The 17,757-nt window shown below is 49.1% G+C and overlaps 1 protein-coding gene across 4 annotated transcripts in view; it reads left to right on the top strand.

Annotated features, from left to right (window-relative positions):
• LOC119433928 (suppressor of tumorigenicity 14 protein homolog) overlaps nt 1-17,522 on the top strand; it is a 261,357-nt gene extending 243,835 nt beyond the window's left edge. For all 4 annotated transcript variants that reach the window (XM_049659322.1, XM_049659321.1, XM_049659323.1 and 1 more), the window contains 2 exons: nt 12,423-12,574; nt 17,303-17,522. In XM_049659322.1, coding sequence (XP_049515279.1) covers nt 12,423-12,574; nt 17,303-17,491 — 341 coding nt within the window. In that variant the 3' untranslated portion in view covers nt 17,492-17,522. The remainder of the gene's footprint in view (nt 1-12,422; nt 12,575-17,302) is intronic.
• The last annotated feature ends 235 nt before the right edge of the window (nt 17,523-17,757 follow it).

Raw genomic sequence — 17,757 nt, forward strand, 5'->3', positions numbered from 1 at the left:
CGAAGTGATCTGGTGTAGAACTTGCGAAACAGTGACAAACTTGCGATACGGCGCCGCTGGAATAGCTAGGGTGTCTAAACCCGATTTTTCTTTTAATGATGTCACGCTGATGTCATACGAGTATGTCGAATGAATGAACCTTGTGACGCGATTCTGTATGGATTATAGAGCGTTGATGAGTTAAATCTGGTGAGGATTTAATATGGTGGTGATGAATATTCAAGTTTCGGCTTAAGCAGTGCCTTATATGCTAGTAATGTAACATGTTGAGGAGCATTGCGAAGGTTACGTTGTAGAAATCCTAAGGTTTTATTGGCAGACGATGTGATGTTAGCTACATGCCAGCACCAGTTTAGGTCATGCATTGAACAGTTTCCGATGCACAGTTTCTTAAATCGAACAGAAAAAGGAATAGTTTAAGTTGTTGCAAAAAGCGATGAGATGTGTACACGCGTTCTGCACTTGTTTAGAAAAATCCTCGCCTATGCTGTGCCTTTAAGCTTGCGACCATTTGACAGGATCGCTTCCGTTGTTTTGAAGAAGGAAACATGAACGATGATTGGCCGATTGCGACCAGAATTGTATCGATGCAAACGCTCTATTTTTGTTTTAGTGCGCCCGTTCCTGCGGCGAGCGTCGTCCCTCGTAACCGGGCGAACAATCCGGGTGTGAAGGAACAAGCAAGCAAGCTTCTGATGTAAAAGAACAACCCGCCTAACAGCTGCTTTGTGTTGTGACAGCGCTATGGGAAGGCCACGTATAGTGAGGACTCCTGAAGAGCATACGAGGCGCGGCGAAAGTGTGGTTAAGTGCATTTCTCTTGTCTCTGGTGCACTCTTTGTAGGTGCACGAAGTAGCGGCGCAAACCAAGTCGCAGGCCGTTGAAACGTGTGAGGCTATTAATTAGGTAAAGTGAATGTCGCCATATGTGAATACTATTTCAAGCTATGTCGCATTGAGTAATCGTTTTAGGTGTCGTTTACAGCTTCGCTGTCCAACCACTTCCACAGCGTGGATTGAAGACCATTTTCTTTGGTTCTGCTAGTAAAACCGCCCTATCGGGTCCAGGGTTCTTCTCGATATCGCCCGACAGGAGGGAACGTACCACAGCAATGCACTCGCAAGCAAGTGAAAATGCCAACTCGGCAGCTACACCAATAGATATAATCGCTCGATCTTTTAGCATATAAACTGTGCGATGAAGCAACCTGCGTGGCCAATAGTTAGTCGATACGCTAGCTGCACAGCTACCGAGAAAGAAAAGAAGGCCTGCACAAAAGGAACCCGACGGTCTCTGTCGTTTATTTGCCTTTGTTTTGTCAACAGTTTCCTGGGCAGCTTTTACTTGAAGCTGATGTGCACAAACACATGTTCCAGCGCGTAAGAAAACTAAAAAGAGGTGCGGAGACAGAAGGACGAAAGAAAAGGTGGAGCGCTGTACCTTTTCTGTCGATCGTCTTTCTGTCTCTGACATTTTTGTTCTCTTTTATGCTTTTCTTTTTTTTTATGCGCTGGAACATATATTTGTCTAAATTACAACTATAGACCTTTTCACAAACTGACGTTTGAGCAGCGCCATTTGCCGACGCGGTCGACGTCTAGCGTCAGAACATGTTATGCCACCATTTTGGACTGTGCGCCTTGCGAGAGCAGGCCGGCCGCACTTCGGTTGTGTGATCTTCGCCGCGCATTATTTCGATTGTTTTCTTCCGTTTCGCTTGTCTTGTGCGGCTTCACTTGTTACATGTTTCACGTGCTCGCGTGAGCGCTCAGTGTGGTGTGCCATGGCAACAGCAAGCCCAGCCAGTGGATGTGGTGTTTCGTCGTCGGTAGCGGTGGCAGCCGCGTCTGCTTCGTCGAGACCTGGCGTGCTAATCAGCGGTATATTTCATTGTTATTTCTGGACACATGTGACCGTATCGTCGATTGAATCTGATCACCATTAGGTTTCGCGGTTGAGGGTTGCCTCATTTAGCGAAAGCAGGCGCGTACGTAGCTGTCGAGCAATGCTTAGAACCAGGCGCCGGCGGCCTGACGACGCGTGTCAGTGGTTGGCAGATATGCGGTGGTTACTCCATACGCTTCCGACGCAACTGAACAGCTCATTCGTGCAAAATTTATTGGATCTGGTGCGGTGCAGTGTGCTTATAACCAAATGTCAAAACATAAGCGTGGCGATCGAGCAGCGCGGTACCTGCAGCGAACCGACGCGCGACAGTGATCACAGATGCCAGCGCAACTGATACAGCCCAGGTGCTAGATTTTTATTTTTAGTATTTAGTAGTTATTTATTTATACATACTGTCAATCCCAATAGGGATTATAACAGGACTTGTTATAAAGAGATATTTGTTTACCTATTTTTTACGTTTGTTTACCTGGAATGGCTTTTCTTTCGAATGTCTAAATTTGGAACAAGCTTCGCTCATGGTGAACCTTAACGTAGATCCTGCGCGAAGTTTGTATTGAAGATACGGCGTACGGAAGGAATTGTTCATGTGCGCTATCTCTGAACCGAAATAAGCCAATAATATTGCAGCGTTAGGGCCATCTCTGCTCTTTCTCTAGTTTCTGTGCAATGTTCATGATAAAGTAATGTCGAGTCTCAACAATTGTCGAATAAATACATATGCATATGAGTGTAAACCACTACTGACCGTGAGTGAAAAGCGCTTAGTGGTCAGCGAAGCGGTCACTGCACGCACGTAAGTATTTCACTTGATCGACTGTGCGAATAATTTATTTTTTTCGTTACTGTTATTCTTGCAAGCATGATGCTATTGTCCGCGCGTACCCATGCGAATACCATTTTTTACGTTCTAACTTGCGCGGGCTCATTTAGCGCATTTCTACGCCATGCACAGTTAGCGCATTACGGTTCCCGAACTCTAGCACTGCATGGTGCTAGGCCGCGCTGATGAGGTTGACACGTTCGTTTTTGCATTCTCTTGCTGCCCAAGCACATAGACAACGCTCAAATATGGGTGAGCTCAATGCAGCACCACACTGTTGAAGTTATTAACTTTATGGGCAGGGCCGCGCAGCGTGCGTGTGAACGCAGAGACAATGTTTTGGTAGACACAGGGTCTGCATACATCTTCCATAGGACACGATTTTTCCAGATAGTTGCGAAGTGTATTTACCGACTAGTTCTCTCGCAGAGTGCTTCAATTTGTCTTATACCGGTGTCACACGGCCACTTTTGATAGCGATCGAGAACGATCTCGATCGGAATGTTCGACCGCGATTGGCTCCCTTCCACAGATTGAGCAAAGAAGCCAATCGTGACCAAGAAATTTGACCCAGATCGGCCTCGATCACGATCAAATGTGCGCCGCGTGGCCCCCGTATTAGGCACTGGAATGAAGTCGTGTTTGAAAGAATAACAAATGTAGCCTCTGCCACTACATACGAGAAAATATTGCATCGAAGAGCTGACAATTCTTGCAACCTATTGGGAAATGTGCCGAAAAAGGTTTACCAAAATGCGTTATTTTACTGATGTGTGCATTCGCTCACATTAGACTGGAATGCCAAGTCCTCGGGTGATGCAGGAAACCGGCGAAACGTGATGAACATATCACATCGGCAGTGGTCTCGCGGAGTGCTGTGTTGTGGACACACTTAGGCCCCAAAATCGTTATTTTCCGCTGGTTGTTTGTGCACCCATAAACTGCACAGTGCTGGCCTGTAGCCTTTTGATGAGCATATATGTCATTATTTACGAGCGTAAGTCATTCGTGACAAAAATAAACGGAAACATCGAAGGAAAGCTACCACTCCGCAATGCAAGCGCAAGGCAAGCTCCCAGTCCAGACCGAACAGGCAACACTGACACATACTCTCCACGCCAGACCGTCGGAAGCGCCCTCGTGAAAACGTCTATAGTCTCTGCTTTAAATGTCGCACTTTCAATTATATTGGACTCTTTCTCGCTTCGTTTTTCTGCAGTTCACCAGCACTCTGCCTTTTCTGTCGTCCTTCTGTCTCTGCACCTCTTTTAATTTTTCTTACGCGCTGGAACATGTCTTTGTCTAAATTCCACCATGCCCACCCTATTAACTTGCCGGACAAAAATAACGTTTTTAGCTACCTAACACATTTGTTACCATGCGTTGCATTCGAGGAGTTTCTTTTCTCGTCAGGTAGGCTGACGATGTTTGCAATACTTGGTACTCTGATAATTTTTCATTTTCGGTAATTCTAACAAATATGGATGTCCTCGTTGGCATAATCAGTGATTAATTAAAGAGAAAGTTAAACACTGTAGCTTTCAGTTCTCTAAAATGTTTAATCCGGTTAACTTCGGCTTAAAACTTGCCGAAGCAAAATAATGTTCACATGCAGGGTCTCTTATGCTATCCCTAAGACGACTTCAAGGCGAAAGCCCAAGTGCTGATGCGTTAAAGGGACACTAAAGAGAAACCGGAAGTTGAGCTTCAATGGTAGATTATCCTTTCACGATCACAGCCATACCATTCTTACTGCAAACATGTGTTTAATAAGCGAGGAAATAGCGAAAAACTGAAGGATAGGTGCTGACGCCCCTTCGAATTTCCCGCACTACATGTTCGTGACGTCGGAGATTACAAATGCAGGCCGGTCGCGATTGGTCGAGAGCGATTTATCGCTGTTAATAAAACGCAAAATGAAATACACCTTTAACGTACGTAAAAAGCATTTGCCAACTTTTCAAACCGTTTCAAGCGAGGAAGTACAAGTTTAGCACAAAATTAAATAAATGAGAAAAAAAAATGGCATGGTGATACATCCGGTCGTGATAGTTTCGTAGTTTCGTTTTATTGCGATAGCAATTATATGGACACTTCAACCGGATTTCTGCCGTCGCCGTGGTCGTCGCCGTCGCCGTGAGGTTCCCTATAGATAAAATCTTCGCCGCGCGCCGTATGCCCGAGCGGAAGCGTGCGGGGACGCGCGCTATCACGGAGAGCGAACGCACTCATATCCCACGCGCAAGCAAGGAAGCAGGCAGCCAGCGCCGGAGAGAGCAGGGGGGGGGGGGGGGGGGGCGCACCTCTACTCTGCCAACAACCGCGCTCGTCGCTCGTCCGCACCGTCTCTTATCTCCACACGGCTCTGACCTTTATGCGCCGTGCATTCGCCGCTCAGTTTCCGTTGAAGCGATAGACCGCACGTACCTTCGCCCGCTGCGGCGTATGCTTGCTGCCAGCGTTTTGACAGTCGTTGTCTGCAGTCATTCAGTGTGATCTATTCGTGTTTGTTTGTGCGCGCTCACACCACGCTTGTTCATTCAGTTAGTAATAGTCGGGCGAGATTTTCCAACTCACGCTACACATGCAATGCTGCCCGGATCGGCAGTGCAGCGCTACAGTGTGTCCCTTCGCACGCTCTGTCCACGGGAAGCGCCTCTCATCAACACCACCGTTTCACACGCGCCTTCTCGTGGTCATCGAGTCTCTCTTCATGTCGGTCTACTTACGCCGCAGCACACCTGCTTACTTAATCAGCTCATGTTTGCTACAATTCATATTGCTACCAAGCCGGTCACCTTACTTCGTATGACATTGCTGTGTTGCTATCGCATTCATTGCTTCACCCTTAGGGCGAAACTGTGACATTTTTTGGTCAATGCATCGTCGCGCGCGCCTGTTCTGCTCTACGGTGTTTGGTTGCGTGTTGCGTGGCTCGAAAAACGTTGACTTCGCGGGAAACAGCCAGAAAATGCCTCGTGTGTGTAGTGTTAAGGGATGTATAAATGGCCCAAGGTGCTTGCTCAGGGGCAGCGGCAGTGTTGACTCGATTGTGTCCTTTCATGTGGTGTCGCGCGGTGAGCCCCGGCGCCCCGGCGTTCGCAATGGCTCAGTGCTCTGCTGATGATAAAACGGCAAAAGAGCCAGAGAAACCTATGGCGTGCTCTCTGCATTTCTCGCCCTCGGATTATGTGTATAATCCTGCCCTCGGAAAGTATCTTGGCGTGCCCCAGAGGCCAGTCCTCTCTCGAGCAGCTGTTCCCTCAATGCGGCCTTCATCAAACCCCCTACCGGTGCCCCTGCAGCAGCAAACTGGCGGCTCGGTGAATGCTGAATGTCATTAAATAAAGCCACGAAATAACCATACCGAGTACGTGCGCAACTGTCTACGCTTGTTCTGTCGGGAACATCGTCGCCTGGCGGACCGGGCGCTTCGCCTTCCGTCGACGAAAACGAAGCTCTGCTTTCCGCCGGCGCGGCCGGCGGCTCACCGCCATCGCACGCGGAACGCGGAAACACCTACCGCTCGAGCACGGAGGATCATTTCGCGCTCCGTTTCACTGAATATCGCTGAAATGAAGTCCTGCTTCCCTGGCGAGCTCTTCGTTGCAAGGTTCAGTGGCAGCAACGGTATCCATCGCGGCGAACGCAAACGCAGCGACCATGCATGCAGCCATGATGCATCCAGCGCCTCGGCCGTTTACGCAAGCGGTGACGTATCATGGCGCATTCTGATTCGCTGAGAGCAATGAAATCTGTGACGACATTGCTTCAGCGCCAAATCTGGGGTGAGAGAAATTGAGAAAGAGATATTTGGTCTTCGTTTACGAATTTCTCCGCTAATAACTCATATTTTTGCACCCAACAAAAACTGCATGCATTCCTGAAGGTCCCTCTTTTATTCCAGCTGAACTTCCTGTTTCTATTTAGTGTCCCTTTGAAGACGGACACATGACGTACACATCCCCCCTTAATTCGCTTAGTCTGCGTCGCTTAGTCATCCCTCTTAACTCGCTTACGCTTCCTCTTAATTCGCTTAGTCATCCTCTTAATTCGCTTACTCATCCTCATTAATTCGCTTAGTGTACTTCGCTTAGTCATCCCTCTTAATTCAAAGGTCGAGGTTTTGACTCCCACCCAAGGTTGTGGGTTCGAGTACCTTAATTAATTATATTAACAGCGAAGCTGTTTAAGCTAGCCGTAAAAAGTATGGTGTTTCACAGAAAGCCAGCCGCGCCGTAGCCATGGCAACTAGCGACGCCCCAGCTGCTAGAACACCTGGCGCAACCTACCGCCTGTGTACTGCGCATGCGTAGACAGCGTTCGCGTTTCCTGCGTTCGCGCCGGGGAAACGCGGGCAGCGTTGTAGGAGTTGGGGACGGGCACCACCAGTTGTAAGAGTTGGAGTCAGGCATATCCGAAGGCCCTAGCCGTCGTCCGCATCATCCACGCTGAAGACGTTGTTGAAGGGAGGTCCTCATCGAGAACGAAGAGTACTGGGTTTATTTACATTATCTACATGAGAAGTGGGAGAACGTTACGTCTCATCAATCTAACATGACTGGATCGGAGCGCCAATCGGAGCGTCGAGAGTCACCGAAGGGTCCGCCTTGAGGGCGAGGGTGCGCATAATCCCCCGGCGCCTTCGTTTCCCGAACACATTCGGAGAAGTGCCCTCGGACACACGCTGCTCACTCCCCCACAGATGGAAGAGACACTCGTAGACAGGCGGCTTCGTCGCGCCTGACTTGAACTGGCGCGTCTGGGTTCCCTGGAAGGGCCAGCCATCGACGGGTTTGTTTGGAGAACGACCTTGGCGGCCAACGGGTCTGTCGAGCGGCCGTGAGAAAGCGTCGTAAAGCGGCACTTTTCCGAGAGTTTCTTACTCCCAGCGTCGTGGTCGGCGTCCGGGTGGCAGCTAGTAACCGCGTATTCTATGAAAGGCGTCTAGGCATGGTGTCGTCGTTGCTCTTTCCCGTGGGACGTTTTTCAGCCTCCCGAAGCGATTCGTCACAGGCAAACAGGAGATACTCCAAGATCGCCGCCCCCGCTAGTCGCCGAACGTAACAGCGTCGGCAGCAGCTCGGAGACACTGCACGCAACCGGTTTCCGCCGCCGCGCGGAGATCTGCGCATGCGCCGTGATAATAGACAATTTTAGTTTCACGTACGCAGAAGCGCTACGTATGCGAAGGTCTTGCGGGATCGAAATGCGCAGGCGCCGAACGTAGGGAGCCGCGTCGCGTCTCACCTACGGACGTGAAATCTGCGCCCTTGCGTTGCGCGCGCCCCGCGTACGTGACGGGCTCTGCGAGCTACCAGGCATAAGGTCCCTGTATGTTCCATACAGGGACCTTAACCAGGCAGAGAACGCAGCACAAGCTAGCACGGACACGCAGTTCGCGAGGTGCGAGTGTGCGAGAATGGCGCGTTGGCTACGATTCCGGCTCGTGCCGAACGAACTTGGCTGCTGTGGCGTTCATGTCTGCAGGCAGAGGGCGCCAGTAGACATACGAAAGCAACGGCGTATTGACCCTTTTCGCGGCAATCCCGTGGGCGCTGCCATGTTTCATCACGTGGTGACGCGTCCATTGCTTGCCTCAACTGCCTCCGTCGCCTCCTTGTTTACAATGGAAGTGTATGACGCCGGCGCGGCTTAGAAAACCTCTGTTTTCGGAGATATCGTCGACGGTGACTAGGTGGACGACACGAAGCTTTGATCACAGCTTCAGAGAACATGCAAAAGCGCTTTCGGAGCTTATTAAGCTATGTCCAAACGGCGCAAGCAGCGTATATGGTGCTTGTTCTAAAAGCGTGGCTAAATATGTATTCCAAGCTATTCAAGCTTTCCGATTCTGAATTCAGTCAGGATTAGTGTGTTTTGATCTTTGTCTTTATTCGGCAAATATTTTGAAGCAGTGGCTTGTCAGTTTGACTCAGTGAAGTTCCTCGGTGCGGCCACTATATCATTATTTTCTGCCTAAGCGCTCGCGGGTGTGCTCAGTTCCGATAGATTTGTTCTTGCTGCGCACAAGGCTTGAAACGTAGCTATTTTGTGCATTGTAATACCTTGTAGCAAATATATATTACAGCTAGTAAGTTGCTTACTCTTGTGGACCGTCACGAAACATTCAGCTTCGACCATTCGTGCGCCATAGGTGTAGTTTGTCATTTATTGTGCGTATACAGTGCGCATATATTCAAGTGTGCGCCCATTCACTTATTCTTGATACGTCGGCGGTAGAGTGGGCGTAAGTTTTCCTGCCATTTGGGATAGATGTCTATAGATAACGTGCGCGAAAGTTACTATGACAGGAAGCGGCGCTACTCCCTTTGTCATTGTTTAACGAGTGGTACTTACTCTTGCCGAAATTCTGGGGATGACGCCCTTTCTTTTGAAGGTTAGCGATACAAGGCTGGCGGATGAGCAAATTTCTGTATCCTCGAGGAAAGCCGTACATCACGAAGTGCCGGTAACACTTTCGGACAGTTGCAGCAGCGGTCCGCGAACTTGTCCACACAGATTCATTCTATTCCTTAACATGCCAGTCATTATTATTGCGATAGCAATTATATGGACACTTCAACCGGATTTCTGCCGTCGGCGTCGCCGTCGCCGTGAGGTTCCGTATAGATAAAATCTTCGCCGCGCGCCGTATGCCCCAGCGGAAGCGTGCGGGGACGCGCGCTATCACGGAGAGCGAACGCACTCAATCTCCCACGCGCAAGCAAGGAAGCGGAAAGCCAGCGCCGGAGGGAGCAGGGGGGGGGGGGGGGGCACTTCTCTGCCAACAACCGCGCTCGTCGCTCGTCCGCAGTCTCTTATCTCTCCCACGCGCAAGCAAGGAAGCGGTAAGCCAGCGCCGGAGGGAGCGGGGGGGGGGGGGGGGGGGGGCACACTTCTACGCTGCCAACAACCGCGCTCGTCGCTCGCCGGCCGCACTGTCTCTTATCTCCACACGGCTCTGACCTTTATGCGCCGTGCATTCGCCGCTCAGTTTCCGTTGAAGCGATAGACCGCACGTACCTTCGCCGCTGCGGCGTATCCGCTTGCTGCCAGAGTTTTGACGGTCGTTGCCTGCAGTCATTCAGTGTGATCTATTCATGTTCGTTTGTGCGCGCTCACACCACGCTTGTAATAGTCGGGCCACATTTTCCAACGCACGCTACACATGCAATGCTGCCCGGATCGGCAGTGCAGCGCTACAGATGTGTCCCTTCGCACGCGCTGCCCACGGGAAGCGCTTCTCATCAACACCACCGTTTCACACGCGCCTTCTCGTGGTCATCGAGTCTCTCGTCATGTCGGTCTACTTACGCCGCAGCACACCTCCTTACTTAATCAGCTCATGTTTACTACAATTCATATTGCTACCAAAGCCGCTCACCTTACTTCGTATGACATTGCTGTGTTGCTATCGCATTCATTGCTTCGCCCTTAGGGCGAAACTGTGACATTTTTTTGCAGCCAACTACTGCTCACGTCTTCAATCCACATGATTCAATCTAGCATGATTTGAGCACAGTGTACGTGTTAGCGAAAACTCAGTTGCATTTCCGACAGCTGATCGCACGGAAGCAAGGTAGAAGCGGTAATGGTTTCGTATTCGTGCGCGGTCGCTGAGGAGAGGTATGGCGCGCCGCCGTGAGCGCCATCTCGTTTCTCTAAAAGAAACTGCTCCGCGAAAAGGGTCAATACGTTTGCGAGGCTTCAACCTACAGACGGTTGCGTACGCGAAACTATAAGCGTACCAAGCATGCGGCGCGTAGCGCACGTAGAAGTCTGAAGTTTGCGTGCGCAAAGCTTCTGCGTACGTGGAACTAAAACTCTCTAATGACTGGATCTGCGCATGCGCTGACCTTGAGGCAGCAGCTATGTAAGCCTGTGCGCGGCGGAGCTCGATCAGTAGAAGCAATGGGACGGCCAAAGATAGTTCGTACTCCCAAGAAGAGGCTTAGCGATAAATTCCTGAAAATGCTGGGGATGACTTGGTAGTGCTCAACCTAGCCCAAAAGCCAGGACTAGCTAGGTGCCCATCAGCTCCGCTGTCTCTTTAGCATTGCGTCTTCAGTGCAAGCTACGCTATTTTTCTTAATTAACTGTGTCTTAATTATCTTCGCCTTTATTAACACCAAACGCCGTGGGTTCGAGTGTTTTAATTAACTATCTTAATTACCTGTGCCGTAATTAACTTCGCCTTGATTACTACCGAAGCTGGTGGGTTCCACTCCCACCAAAGGTCGAGGGTTCGTAGCTTTTTGCACCTTTCGTGTCGCCGACGCTTTTCGCTCAAGGTCGACTGACTAACGAGACATATAAGGCTCTCGCCTTAATATCGCTACTACTTTCGTACAAAATAATACTATACATTCATAAATCGTGCCTTCATATCGTCGTAATGTTATAATAAAAACTTCTTTGAAAAGAAGTTCACCGCATATTTGGTAAGCATGCTTCAAATTTTACTTCAGGTTCTGCAGTAACACACACACACACACACACACAAACAAAAATACAAGATTGAGATTTTCCGTACACATCCCCATACTTGTCATTCACTTTCACAATTCAGACTTCAACAAAAAGAAAAAGAAAGCGGGCAAGTTTGCACTCGGTCGTGCAAAGCTTAGGCACAGCGATAGTGTCAATTCTCAAGTCTTACTGGCTGCTACTGCTAGGTATTAACTTGGTTGCTGCTATGTCTTAACTTGGTTTAACTCAACTACGCATGTGACAGTATTCTCGAGCGATCATTTTCGGAGGTACCTTCCCTTTAGCGACATTTCGCGTGACTAGCGCTGGACGCGTCGGTGCCTATGAGCGACAGCGTTCCTGGCATGCCACAAATGCAGGCAGGCAGGAGCCGTGTCTGTGTCGGGCGAAGCGAGCGCGCACCTGTGCCGGCGGTTACTAGGCAACGCGAGGTGACGTCATCGCTACTGCTTCGGCGCATGCGCGGCTAGGCAACGCGGGCGGCGTCGGCAGCAGCTCTGCGCGTTGCCTCGTTGGTGCTGCTACAACTTGTTTCTCTCTCTATGTCGCTCTCATTTTGTCATGCTCTCCTTCCCTCTCCTTAACGTCCCATGTCAAGGCAACCTGTGCATGGCACGGAGAGGAAACGAGACACACGCCGCTTCGCGAGGTGGTTGCTAGGCAACGCAGTGACGTCATAGCTCTGCGAGGTTTTGCGACAGCAGGCGCCACTTTTTACGGTTAGTTAGAACAGCGTCGCTGTTAAAAAAGAAGTATAACATGAACAAGCTTCATCAACACAAGAGTGTGTATGGTCTCCTTAAAAAACCAAGTCCCAGTTCCGAATAACTCGTAATAGCTTTGGCAGCTTGAGGAAGAAAATTCAGCTTAATAAGCATCAAATGCTTGACCCATAGTGATATAAAATATACCAAAGCAAAGCCTGGCGCTAGTTCTGGCGCACACAGCCAGTATCGCGGCTAATTAAACGAGCATGCCGGAGAGTGTTTGTCTATGCCCGTTTGGCTTGACAAGCCGCCGTGAGACATTTCAGCAGCATGGTCGACACTGCAGTGCAACACTGCGGCTCAGTCTACGTGCTCGTTATTAATTCTCTAATCAGCACTCGGTGCCTGTAATTAACTGGTCTTGCTTCGTGGCCTGAATCACGTGCCTCAGTCAGTGGTATCGCGCTGTGTTTGATTTCTCCGACCGCAGGAAGCGGCCACTCGTTCGTGCTGAAGCAGGCCCGTCTCGTGGTGCGCGACTTCGACGATGCGTGCGCCGGCATCCTCAGCATTCAGCCAAGCCTGGACCGGAGTGCCATGGTGTGTGCCGTCGACGAGTCCGACGACGCCGGGCCCTGTCACGTGAGCGCTCCACCGTAATTACAGTTACTGGTTGGGATTTGCCTGAATTGAAGTGGTCACTTTGGGACTCGCTCGACTTGCGGCTCCTATCTAAATACATATGGCAACGGAGAAATAGTTCTTTCTTTAACAGCGTGTTCAAAGGGGCTGGTTAGTTCATCATTAGAAAAATACAGAAACAGCGGCACACAGGACAAGTAAGGAGCACAGGACAGGGCGCTGACTTTATATGCCGCTTCTGGAAATAAAAGCATTTGGTTGTTAGTCAGGGTCCTGTCCTATGCTCCTTACTTGTCCTGTGTCGCGCTGTTTCTGTATTTTATTGCGATAGCAATTATATGGACACTTCAACCGGATTTCTGCCGTCGCCGTCGCCGTGAGGTTCCGTATAGATAAAATCTTCGCCGCGCGCCGTATGCCCCAGCGGAAGCGTGCGGGGACGCGCGCTATCACGGAGAGCGAACGCACTCAATCTCCCACGCGCAAGCAAGGAAGCGGAAAGCCAGCGCCGGAGGGAGCAGGGGGGGGGGGGGGGGCACTTCTCTGCCAACAACCGCGCTCGTCGCTCGTCCGCACAGTCTCTTATCTCTCCCACGCGCAAGCAAGGAAGCGGGAAACCAGCGCCGGAGGGAGCGGGGGGGGGGGGGGGGGCGCACTTCTACGCTGCCAACAACCGCGCTCGTCGTTCGTTCGACCGCACCGTCTCTTATCTCCACACGGCTCTGACCTTTATGCGCCGTGCATTCGCCGCTCAGTTTCCGTTGAAGCGATAGACCGCACGTACATACGCTCGCTGCCCGCGTTTTGACAGTCGTTGGCTGCAGTCATACAGTGTGATCTATTCATGTTTGTGCGCGCTCACACCACGCTTGTTCATTCAGTTAGTAATAGTCGGGCCACATTTTCCAACGCACGCTACACATGCAATGCTGCCCAGATCGGCAGTGCAGCACTACAGGTGTGTCCCTTCGCACGCGCTGCCCACGGTAAGCGCTTCTCATCAACACCACCGTTTCACACGCGCCTTCTCGTGGTCATCGAGTCTCTCTTCATGTCGGTCTACTTACGCCGCAGCACACCTGCTTACTTAATCAGCTCATGTTTACTACAATTCATATTGCTACCAAAGCCGCTCACCTTACTTCGTATGACATTGCTGTGTTGCTATCGCATTCATTGCTTCGCCCTTAGGGCGAAACTGTGACATTTTTTTCTAATGGTTCTGTAGTTTTTTCTTGGCAACCACTGCACCAAATTTGATGAGGTTTATTGCATTTAAAAGGAGAAGTTAAAATCTAGTGACAGTATGAAGCAGATATTTGATTTATGTCGTAAATATTTTAATGAAAATTGTTGAAAATCACAAAGTTAGAAAAAAAAGCTTAACTGTCAAGTTAACAACTCTGTAACTCAGCAATGAAAAACAATATCAGAATCCTGTAAACTGCTCTTTATAGTACAACATACAAAATTGATGCATTATATGCCGATATGAAATATACCACTGATTGTAAAATAGGACTTTTGCAACACCCTGATAAATATTGTATCAATTTCACTTAAGTGGTAAATTAATGTACCAAAATTTTCCGCTCTAACGGATGCAGTTTACCGAAATGGAACACCTTTTTTTGCTGCTACAGAGTAGCGGACTTGTAAATTTCGTGCTTTTATTAATTTTTTTCAAGCTCACTGACTATCAGCAGTTTTGTTTTTTAAATCGCAGGCCTTAAATCAATATTATGCTTGCTACTGTCACTATAATTTACGTTTCTCTTTTGCAAGTGCAAAAAAAAATTAAAGCATTTCTGCTCATAAACGCCTTCTTGCGTTTTACATGTATTTGAATATAGGTGGCATCGGAGTTGGGTCCAGCTAAAGCTTCCTCTTAAGCTAAAGCACTTACGCTATATACCGCTTGTTCAGGTGCATTTATGGAAGATGCGGAAATTACCTGCGTGAGAAAAGGCAGTTAATCATAAGAAGTCACTAATTAAATTTCCTTTCTTTAAGGTTAAAGCGCGAAAGAGCACGCAGGGCGACAGAAAGAGACGAAGACTAACAACTTATTGTTTAGTGCACATGGTTAACACATATATACCATAGTACAACAGGAAGAAAACGGGTGAACAAAGCCACCGTTGCAACATAGATTACTTTTCGGCATAGTCATCCATCACAGGCCACTACCGCGGTAGGAACAATATTTCTTTCGACAGTGAAACAGATGGGCTGCTTACAGAATTATTGCTTCTGTTCATTTCGAACGCCTCGACAATCTCCTTAGTCACTTGATCCGTATTTTCGAATATCACTTTTGATCCGTCAAAAAAGGTTGCAGCCACAGCACATGCACTGTGCGGCTAGATGACCGGTCTTTGCCGGATTACCAACATTGTCAGAGTGCTCCGGTAAGCGACCGTTGAGGCATCTTCCCGTCTGACCTATATATTCCTTCCCGCTAGACAAAGGGATACAGTAAACCACTCCTTCCATGCATGCATGGTACAAACTATTATCGGTGTTTTTTAGTGCAACCATGACACTTCTGTGTAGTATTGTTTACTTTCGCGCACAAACCAGCACAGTTTCAAAGGGGCGGAGAAAACGAAGTCAGCGCCACACGTTTCCCAATTTTCTTCAGATTAGGGCTAGTTTGGCCGGCATGACAACCACTTCTTTTTTTGCCTCCGCTCGGCTGGGCAGCGTAATCGTGGCATTTTATTCACACGCTGTCCGTCAGGAGTTGCAAGGGGTAGCCAGCTGCGCTTCCGTCGTCCTGCCTGCGCTTCACCTCAAGTTATGCAGTTAGCCCACAAGTCTCTTCTCTTTCATTGTTCACTTTGTGGCACATGTTGCAATTGAGTGAAGCAGAGTAATAGTGAAGTCATATGCTCACTTAGGAGAAATCGTAAGACTATAACACCACTTCCGCGATATAGATCTGGCCTTAATTAAAGTATATGCTGACATTGGCGTTCCAGCTAACAGTTTCCCAAAAGTCAGCGCGCAAGCTCTTCGGTATATAGTATACTGGAATGGAGCAGTGTGTCGTCTGCATAGCGAAACTGTGGGAGAACCGGGAACGCTTCTGCGATGACGCCACCATAAAGGCGCTGCGATCAACCGGTGTGCCTTAGCGCACGAAATGTAAATATGTTCTGCAAAACTTTCCGCATTTATAAGCCAGAACGCTCTCAAAACACAATAGAATTAAGTTATTGTAATCTGCAAAAAATGTATGATACAAACTGTTCGGGTACATCAGCAACTCCGTCTAAGCTGGCACGTTTCCAACCATCGATCATGCAGTGTTCCTGATTGTCTACTCAGCGTTTCGGTTGCAGAAGACAAACGAACACTCGTCTGCTCGTTCCGTTCGGTAAACACCAGGGGCTTATTGGGTTTTTGCAATCAAATTATTTCGAGACGCACAAGGAGGGCGGGGTTATGAGCACCTGCACTGTGCCTTGCACGTGATTCCTTTCATGTTGCATCAGCCAGAAAAGCGGTCGCAAGAGAAAAAATAATAGTGCTCTGTGACGAATGCAGCCGTTTGGACAATTCGCTCGACAAAAGGGCGCCGATACATGTTCTCCCGATCTGAAGAAGCTCGGAGTTGTTCTGATCCTTGTGCAGGAACCTCAATGCACAAAAAAGGAGGCTTTTACAAAGCCAACGCTTGTCGCGCACAACGCGGCCGGAGAAGCAAGCAATCGGCGATCTCCGTGCATGACCTCCGCGACAACTCCCTGTGTTGCACCATTATTTTTCCGCTTGCCAGATGTTGAATTTACAAAAGTCACGAACCCAGCAGAAGCTTAGGCAAATCGACGTGTAAGCACCGTACCGTTCCCATCATGCACTGCCATCCCGTCGACACTAGCGCCCCAGTTTGAGTAATTTTTGTGGGAAGCTCAGTGCCACGCTGACGCAATGCCCAGCCGATGTTATCGAAACGATTTGTGCTAAGCAGACTTGACTCAGAATAACGTGTACTTGGGTTGACACTGGTCATTGCGTGGTAGCGTTCCTTGTATCTGGCTTATTTGCGCTGCAATGGCGTCATCAATTTCACTACTGCTCGATTTTAGTTTTGCCATTAGATCATGTGCCATAATGTCATAATTTAAAAACTAATTTAGTGTATCTTGCTGGTTAGCCAGCTGATTACTGAGGTAATCCACCTGAACACTCAAATTTTGTTCCAACTAAGAAAGAGAGACGAGAAAGGTAGGGAAGCCTACCGGAAGACAAACGCTACCCTACACTGGGGGAAACAGAAAGATAGATGGGGAGAAAAACGAAAACGTGCAAAAATAGCCAAACAGAGCCATTCGCCTTAAAGAGGGAGAAAGAGCCAAATAAATCAGTTCTTTGTTAAAAGAATGATGCGCTCGACAGCGTATATTTATAAGTGAAGATATATTTATGCAGCGCTTGTTGTTGTAGAGAACAGAGCCGGTGACCGCATCGTGGTAGTACAGGTGGTCATCATGCGTGCATGCATACGCCGACTCGTTATACTGACTGATTCACCGACGACTCTATAATTATTAAAAAAAATAAGAAATTCGAGACACAATAAAGCTTCGTTTTGTCAGGATAAGATTCGCAACAAATAAGGACCGATGCCAATTAGGCGTTTGTGACTAATGGCGAGCTTCTTTGAGAATGGATCAAAGCCCATTATTTACAGCCGAGCGCTCATCATATGGATATGTGCAGGGTGACAGCGGCGGTCCCTTGGTGTGCCGCCTCAACCACACCTCCTCCGACTGGACGCTGGTCGGCATGACGAGCCAGGGCACCTCGTTGACCATGACCAGCGCCCTCTGCGGAATGGGCGCCGGGACCCTCTGGAGCGGCGTCATACCGAACCGCCGGTGGATCGACCTCGCTCTGCGCACGCTGTGAAATTAAATCCCTCTGCATCGTTTATCTTCTTTTTTAGGGGCGAAGCTCCTTATAGCGGCACCCGTTCCGTCCCCGTTGTAGTAGTAGTAGTAGTGTGTAACCAGTCTGAGAAAAATGAGAAAAAAATTCCGAAGTTGTGTCCGTAGCGCGGAATCGAACCAGCCAGGGACCCCTCGCTTCCGAGCGCGCGGCGTTAGCCCACTACGCCACGAAGCGGACATGGACAAACGCACCACGATGGCTATAAATACCCAACATTAACGAAA

This window comes from Dermacentor silvarum, chromosome 11, assembly GCF_013339745.2.
Source record: "Dermacentor silvarum isolate Dsil-2018 chromosome 11, BIME_Dsil_1.4, whole genome shotgun sequence".
Taxonomy (NCBI): domain Eukaryota; kingdom Metazoa; phylum Arthropoda; class Arachnida; order Ixodida; family Ixodidae; genus Dermacentor; species Dermacentor silvarum.